The 8725-nt window shown below is 47.3% G+C and overlaps 1 protein-coding gene across 1 annotated transcript in view; it reads left to right on the top strand.

The window, feature by feature from the left end:
* Window positions 1-666: 666 nt before the first annotated feature.
* The window catches only part of ARHGAP36 (Rho GTPase activating protein 36), a 31082-nt gene continuing 23023 nt past the window's right edge, over window positions 667-8725 (top strand). Inside the window, exon 1 of the mRNA XM_049873409.1 lies at window positions 667-732. Coding sequence (XP_049729366.1) covers window positions 675-732 — 58 coding nt within the window. The 5' untranslated portion in view covers window positions 667-674. The remainder of the gene's footprint in view (window positions 733-8725) is intronic.

Genomic DNA, 8725 nt, shown 5'->3' with positions numbered 1-8725 from the left:
CTCCAGAGCCGGGAAGTGAGTTAACATCAGATTTGGACCTACACAGGGCTGAGGGAACCTCCTAAGACTGGGGGTTCCCAAGAGCTGAGGCAGTGCCTCCCCTTCCGCTTCAGGGCTCCTGGGACAGTCACCCCTTCCCCCTTAGAATGGGCCTTCTCAGAGCTGTTTCCGCTAAAACGCAGGGTTTTCCAGGACTGGGTTCGTGTCTCACCCTCAGATCCATCCGAGGCTCCCTGGGTCAGGTGCACCAATTCGCCCTCAAACTCCAGCTTCTGGGGACAGGTCCGCTTTTACGCGCCCAACTAAGAGCTCCTGAGGGCAGACACCTTCTTTCCCTCTACAGATTCGGGGCTCACCAGGGCTGAGATGGCGTCTCCCCTCAGATTCCAGGCTCCCGGGGACAGGGGCAAGGGCCTGCCCTCAACCAGGAGCTCTGTCGCGGCCTCCCTCCGCGTGGGGGAAGGGGCTGCGGGACCAGCGGCCTCTCCTGCGGGGGGAGGGGGGCTTCCGAGGCCCTGCCCCCTTCGTGACATGTCCGAGGTGTCCGGTGACCAAGACACTCTTAGTTGGGTGCAGGGTGCGGCTCAGGGCGTGGTCACCGGGGGCTACTTAGGGCGGCCGGTGCGCGGCCAGCAAGGAAGTTCCCTGCGAGGCTGAGGACACCCGCATCTGCCATGGCCTGGATCCTGGACTGCCTCTTCGCGTCGGCCTTCGAGCCCCGCCCCCGCCGTGGTGAGTGGGTCCCGAGTCTGGGGGCTGGGGTGCCTGCCATAGGGGGAAAAGAGGCGGCTGCAGTCCGGCAGGGCGCCCTGAGCTTGGCTCCCTGCCCACTGCCTCCCTTCCCACTGGCCTTTAGCTAATTGTTCCTGGCCCAAGGGACGGCCCCGTCGAAAAAAAAAAAGACCCGCATAAATCACCGGCTTTTTGCCGGGAATGGCGAGCAATCATGCTAATGGCTCTGCAGGACGCGGGGCGAGCGCGGAGGCGGAGCCGCTGGCTTGGCTGCCCTTAAGGACAGCCAGAGCATAGGGTCAGGCGCGCCCGAAGGCCCAAGGATGAATGTCCCTGCCAGGGCAGCCAAAGCCGAGGGACCCTGGCAGTGGAAGTGGGGGTTCCTGGTCACCCCTTTTTCCTTGAAGCTTGCCCTCCTTGCCCCCATCTCAATCACAGAATATCAACATGAAAAAGCCCCCTAGAGTCGTCGAATTCAACCCCTTCATTTAAGAGATGGTGACATTGAAGACTAGAGATGGGAAAGGCCTGCCCAAGGTCACGCAAAGAGTTGGCAGCAGATCTGGGTCTGCTGAGGCTCTGCCAGCTGCCCACTGCCTCAAACTGCCCAATGGCTGAGGCCTTGGGTTTTTAATCTGGGTCTTTCCCTGGGTACTTGAGATCAGAGATCAATACTTGGTTCTCCTATCCCTGTGGAAGTGAGGACATAGGTGTGCAAAGATCACAGTATGGGTGTAAGTATGTACTTCGCATTTCACCCCTTCCTGGACCTCCTTCTACAACGTACATTTTGGAAACGGATTTTTTTTCTTCCTTCAAGTTTCAGGAGACTTATAGTTTCTTTTTGAGACCCCTCAGGACCCCCACCCACACTGTCCTTCACTCTCCCTTGGTAGGCCTCACCTCCTGCATGCTGCCACCTGGCCCCATAGCCACCTGTTTTTCCATAATCTCCACCTCCAAAATCTAAATTGGTGAGAGTGTGTCATTGGTCACCAGCCATAGACCAAACCTGGGATTGTCTCCTCTTTCCTCTGCCCCCTCACAGGCAGGGGAGAGGAGGGACCTCAGCAATTTAATTCAGTAGAGCACTGTTTTTAGTTCTCATCAGCCCCAGCACCCTGCTGAGAACCACCCCTGGAGTCTAAACTCCTGCTAACAGATTGTGGCGCACTTGGTGAGTTCAAGTACAGTCTCTGGGCCACAGGCCTCTGAGAAGGAAAGAGATTTGCATGCACGTGGAGAGTTTAATTTTTTGCTCTGTATAGCTTTTCAAGTGTATATGTGATTCTAGTGAATGAAAAAAAAAAGTAAATAAATAGGGTATTATAAAATGCCCTTTAAGGCATTACAGGGCTAACCACCCTTCCTTGCCTGACTTACAAGGATGCTGTGTGATTCCAATGACATCAAGAATATGAATAACCCCATGTGTGCGAGGGTGGTGGTCAGTATCACACAAGGGAGCCATCTTCATCTAAAGAGCAAAACAAAACAAATACCTAGTTGCCATCGAGTCAACTCTGACTCATGGGGACCCTATGTGTGTCAGAGTTGAACTGTGCTCCATTGGGTTTTCAGTGGCTGAGTTTTCAAAAGTAGATCGCCAAGCCTTTCTTCCAAGGCACCTCTGGGTGGACTCGAACTTTCAACCATTCAGTTAGCAGCCGAGCATATTAACTGTTGCATCACCCAGGGACTCCAACCATGCCTATTAGCAGGTTTTTCCCTAAACAATCCAAATGTCCTGGAAGCTTCCACCTTCTGGCTCTGGTGCTGACCTTCAGGATCCTCCTCCCCTCACACCCTCTACTCACCCCTATCCATATTCAAATGAAACCTCCCAGTTCCTTCATTTGTGTAACATGTGACATGGCAGCAAGGCCCCTACCTGCATCTAGCTGCTCTTCTTTGAATATGCTCCAAGTTGCAAATGCCCAGTAACTTGGCTAAAAGAGGGTTTCCAGCCACCCCCCCCACCAATTGCATAAATATAGTTCTGGATGACTGGCTTTCCCCTTTTTGGAAGCCCATGCCACACCCATGGTGCACATGTACGTAGACATAAATACACACATACATACACATTCCTGTACCAATGCATGCCCATGCAAAGCCACACACACACACACACACACACACACACACCAGCTCCCACATAGACATGTGCACACAAATACCTGGGAAAAAGCACTCACACACATACACACTACTCACACATCACATACTTCCTTCCCCCACACAGCACGATATCCCCATATCATACATGCGTACACACACACACAAATCCCATGCATGCACACTACAAACACATCACACAATATATTTGTTTGGAATTATTTTCAACTAAAGCTACTAAGTCTTTTTTTTTTTTTTTAAGTAGACCCAAGTTCTTTTTGGAGTCTCCATTTTGTATTTAGTTGTTTGAACCCAAATGCAAAACTTTATATTCACTATTGTGTTTCTAGTCTGGTGAGATCTGTCCCCGCACATGCCCAATGACACATCACTGCCTACACCACTCTTACTCATAATAATAGCAGCTAATATGTATGAAGTATCTCCCAGATGCTGGGCCCTAGGCTTAGTTCTTTACATGTATAATCTCACTTCAGTCACCCAACAGCCCTTTGAAATAGGTAATTGGTCTTTCGGCACAGTTTTTTGACCAGGTAAGAACCCACTTCACTGCCCTTCCCCTGGGAAATGCTGTACAATGTGAAGGGTAACTTTGTGGGTAACTATTGATATTCTGTGGAGCTATAACTGCCCTTGGTGCCTCCCTTCAAATGCCTTCCAGAAATCCTCAGGAGTCAGAGGTGGGCGGAGGCAGAAGCTGGCCACTGACCGGGCAGAGTGGGGGAGGTGTTCTAAATGTTCCTTCACCCCTCTCCCTCTGCTCGGGAGGCAGTTGGCCTCTCAGACCAATCTTCTCAGGGTGACAGTGGGCAATGGGCGACCATATGAAGGCCTTTGGGAGAGGCATCATTGTGGTCTGGGAGAAACAGTGTTCCAGAAAGGTCTTCTTTCCCAGGGAAAGGGACAGCAAGATTGACCCACTTGAAATTCTCTTCCCAGTTCACTCTTGGCATTGGATTTGGCCTCAAACAATTGGACTTCTGTAAAGCAGCCAAAACTCTAAAGTTGAAGAGACCCTGGGGCCCATTTTACATACAAATTTGATCTTTTCTTGGAGATGGGACCCAATCGATTTGCTGAGGCCAGGTCTAGTTGAGCTGCAGCAGGATGGGTTGGCCAATTAGACACCCCACTCCCCTGGTCAGATTGTCAAATGGAGCACTCCTATTTACCAATGGCAGGGCTTCCCAGAGGTCCTTTGTAAATCACTTGTTTGCACCTCAAAAGACCTTTTTTCTATAGGAGAAAAACTGTGATACTCCAAGAGCTTAGTTTCTCGGGGTAGAGTTAGCCCAGGCTTTATCCACCATGAGGCCGTAATGCAGAATCCGTGTGATGAAAAGTGGCAAAAAAAATACCCTTGCAAATGTACCTCAGGCTCCAGAAGATCTCACATTCATCAAGCTTAAATATCAAATGACAGAAAGCATATTGGGCATTAATAGAGCAGGACACTAGGTCCCTGAGGGTGGCTGTGGCAATAATGAAAGCAACATCTTTCCTTTGTGTTTTTTCACAATTATCTACTAAGACAACCTAAATGGCCATCAATAGTGGAATGGCTAAATAAACTATGATATAGGCATTTATTAGATTAGTATATAATCATAAAATGGTGTTTATGAAGAATATGTAGCAACATGGAAAATGGTGTGATTACAACTACGTCAAATACACATTTTTGAAAGACTGGGAGAAAATTCAGCTAAAGGGTGAAGCTACAGATTGCATTAAGGTGGTGGGATAATGGTTTTTTTTCCTCCCTTTTCTCTGTTTTCTAAAATCTCTATAAAGTTTGTTCTTAAACTACTCATATAACTTAACAAGGCTTTTAAGTCTAACTAAGAGCCTGTAGTATTCAAATAATTTGTCTATACAATGGCCTAGAATAGCACAATAATTTAAGTTTTTTCCTTCAAATTTAGTTTAAATGTAATGACTAGATCAGGTCAACCAAACTGGATCTCCCCATGATCACGAAATGCCCTTTATCACTGGGTGGACTTTGGATTGAGCAGAACTGGTCTGAATCCCAGACCAGCTTTTATAGTGTTGCTGTAAGCAAGTTAACCTCTCTAAAGAGAGAATAGTAATACCTACATTTTGGCATTATAAATAATAGCAATAATAATAACTTATTATTATTATTGATGCCATTTATTAAATGCCTTCTATGGCTCAGGTCTCTAGGTAGGGCAAACGGTTTGCACTCGACTGCTAACCTAATATTGCTATGAATCAGAATCAACTTGACGGCACACAACAGCAATAACTAACCTAAAGGTTGGCAGTTTGAATCCACCCATTGGTCCCATGGAAGAAAGGCCTGGCGATCTGCTTCCATAAAGATTAAAGCCAAGAAAACCCTATGGGGCAGTTCTACTTTGTAACACATGGGCTTGCCATAAGCCAGAGTCAACTTGACAGCAATGTTTTGTTTTGTTTTTCTTCTTTATGGCTCACGCACCAAAAGATATGTTTTATTCCTTTTCCAAACATTTACTGAATTTACTATGTGCCAGTCACTTTACATAAATGATCTCATTTAACTTTCGTAACAACTCTCTGAGGTAAGTATTATTATCTCTATTTTAAAGACTAAAGCTCAGAGAAATTCAGTAACTTGCTCGCTGCCACAGTTGGCAGAGCAAGGATTAGAACTCGTTTTGGTCTGATTTTAAAGACTGAGAAAGATGAAAAGAGAGAACATTTGCATAGCTCTTGGCACCATGTTGACATACAGCAAGCATTTACTAGGTGGTCAGTTTGATGTTGATCAGAGCCCAAACTCTGGTCTTTGACACAACTGACAACTTGTAGATTCCTTTCTATGAGAAGGTGCACATTTCAACCGAAAGATGCAACGCAGATGCTACCTGTGTCCTCATAGCTGGGGCTCTGAGTCACCAGGAAACGATTTCTCTTTCCTTCTGGCAGTATCATTTGTTCTCACATGTATCAGCAGAAGTAGGTAGATGGCATGTTTGATGAGTCTTGGCAGCCACTGTCACATCTCAGATATACCTCTTGAGAAACCACACAGCTTCCTCGGGATGGGCACTCAGTACCCAGCAGCCGGTAGGTCCCTGCACCCAGGGAAGTTTATTTAGTGGCATGGGCCTATCCTGAACCCCTGCTGCACCTATTTGCTGCATGATATGGCTGACCCTTGGTTGTTACCCCTCCTATTCTCTTCCTCAAAGCAAAGGCTGCAGGACCCCTCAGAAACAGACAGGGGTAGGAGCTGGAGAAGTTCTAAATTCCTAGATTATTCTGCAGGGGGGAGTCTAGGGTTAGCGAGGGTAGTAGGCAGGATGAATAACGATATAATAAATAATAATAATGAGAGGGAGGGGTTGAAGGAAATTTCCAGAGACTGGGAATACCTGAAGGCTGGGCTCCCAAAAGATTTTTTTCTTTTGCCATGACTCTCAGTACTTCTTTATGCTGTAGCCTCTTTATCCCTCCTTGGGATTATACCCATCCTCCCACCCCTCCAATTTCTTACCCTTCCCTCACCACTCCCTGCTTAACTGCAGTCTTCACTTGTAATGAGTTGCTTTTGTCTCCAGAGGGAGGAAACAGCATCAAGGAGGAAGGGTGCATATTGGGGTCTTCTCCCATTTCACCATATTTTGCAGGGTAGATTTTGTTTTCCATCAAGGGGGAATGAATAACTAATCTGAGGTGTATTTTAGGTGCTGCAGAGTATAACTCAGAGAACCAGCATCTCTCTCTCTATCAACCCATCTACCCCTAACCTTGGTGATTGCTAGCAATAGGATGGCTTTGGTTGGGAATTCTTCTTAATTTCTAGGGTGGAGGAGAGAGAAAAAATAAGCAAACAAACAAAAAAACCACCCCCCCCCAAAAAAAAACCCAGGGGCAATGGGGCAACCTTAGCTAGGAAATATTCGTGTTCTCATTCTCTTGAGCACAATGATACATGTTTAGGAGACAGGGTTGGGGTTGGGTCTGCAGCCAGGATTGGGGGCTCAGTCCATAGTTGGAGTAGGTGGCAGTTTGGACACAGAACAGAAAGTATGAGACTTTCCTGTGTGGATATTGTATCTGAAACCTTAGTTTCATTAACACTGCCAGGAAAAACCACAGGGTGAGAATTGGACTTGGGGTCCAATTCTTCCGGGGCTGCATTAGACTGATCAAAACATCATCCTAAAAGGAGAGGGACTATTTCAAGAGTGTCAGACAAGCAGTAATGAGGAAAATTGGCAGATCAGTCAGTTGGCTCCATTCCCTGAACACCCTGATTGAGACACTTTGGGCTATACACTGAGAAGGGCGGGGGTGGGGGGTGGGGAGGGGCGGGGAACAGGGGAGGGAATTAACTAACCTTTTCTTTAGCATTTATTATATGTGTTAAGCACTTGGCTGGTGCTTTCCATGTTTTACCTCTTTCAATCATTTGAAGAATTCTGAGGCAGGCATAGTAAACATCTCTATTTTACAGATGAGGAAACAGGCTCAGAGAGGTTAAGTAACCTTCCCAAGATCACACATCAAGAAAGTGATGGAGTTGGGATACCAACTCAAAAGCTGTCTCACTCCATAGCCTGTGGTTTCCTCTGCCTCTGTGGAAAAGAGGAAGGCTTTGATCTTTAAAGCCCTTTAATCTTGTGGAGAAATCAGGATCTCCGTCCTCAATAAAATTCACATTTTGGTGCCCTGCCCCTACGGATTCTTCAGTTTTAGGGTGAAAGCACACATACCTCTGTTTATACTGGGCAGTAGTGCGGTTATTGAGGCATTTTTCCACCTTTACAATTTCTTATATAGTCTTTATGTCCGGGAGACACATTTCCTGAACCCTGAAGAGAGAGAGATTTATGGTGGGGATTGGAAGCTCTAAGGAATGTGTGTGTGTGAAAGTGTGTATGTGTGTGCCTCATGTTGGTGGTAATATTGACAAGGGTCCTGGTAGCCCCTCCTACCCCATCATTTATAGGGGCCTGGGCAGTTCCACTCTGTCCTATAGGGTCGCTATGAGTCAGAATTGACTCAATGGCAATGGGTTTTTGTTTGGGGAGGAGTAAAGGTAGCCTTCCATTATGCTAATAGTCTCTGGCCCAGGATTGCATGTTTGGAGTTCCAGCCCTGGAGCTTTTGGCTTCTTTAATGTTGAAGTTTTGTCCCCCCATTTCACAGGCAGGAACACTGAGCTGGAGCAAACCAAACAGTCTTCATGAACCCAGGTGGAACTTACACAACAGAATTTTAGAAAGTGACCCAGTGGTGTGTGCAGGAGAGGTGTGGAGGGGAGGCAGGGAGAGAACCTTAGGAGGGAAAGAGGCCTCACATGCATATCTGTGAAGAAGTTGAGTGTGAGGCTGGTATATTTAGAGAGTGAGGAGATGTCAGGCTGGCCCTACAGCAGCAGGAAAGCTGAATGTCTGAGACCAGACGCTGGGAGATCCCAAAGTTTGCGTGCACTCTTTGTAGGATTTACATGCCATGTAGCCAATGGGCTTCAGGTAGTCTGTACCCTGCATAACTTACACTGGCCTCCCCAGCCCCCTCCCACCCCTCTTTTTTCTTCAAAAGGAGATTTTCTGGCTACACAGTGCTTTAGGCAATGCTTTTTGTGCCCACCCGGGATGAGGTGCTGACCCACGCCCAGCTGGGGGGAAGCTTTGTGGATGTTCCAGCTGCTTCTCGTCCGCATACCAGGCTCATTTGTGCCAGTTGAAAGGGCACAATAATAACAGTGGCAATTTAAATCGTGCTTCTCACTTTCCCCCTGAAAAGTGGTGAAGTGACTCACCACTGTTAAATTTGTCCGTCTCTATCCACCCCCTGACCTCTCTGCAGCAGTCTAGGCTGGTTCCCTGGGGGC

Source organism: Elephas maximus, chromosome X (genome assembly GCF_024166365.1).
Source record: "Elephas maximus indicus isolate mEleMax1 chromosome X, mEleMax1 primary haplotype, whole genome shotgun sequence".
Classification (NCBI taxonomy): Eukaryota; Metazoa; Chordata; class Mammalia; order Proboscidea; family Elephantidae; genus Elephas; species Elephas maximus.
This window is presented reverse-complemented; position numbering and strand designations above follow the sequence as displayed.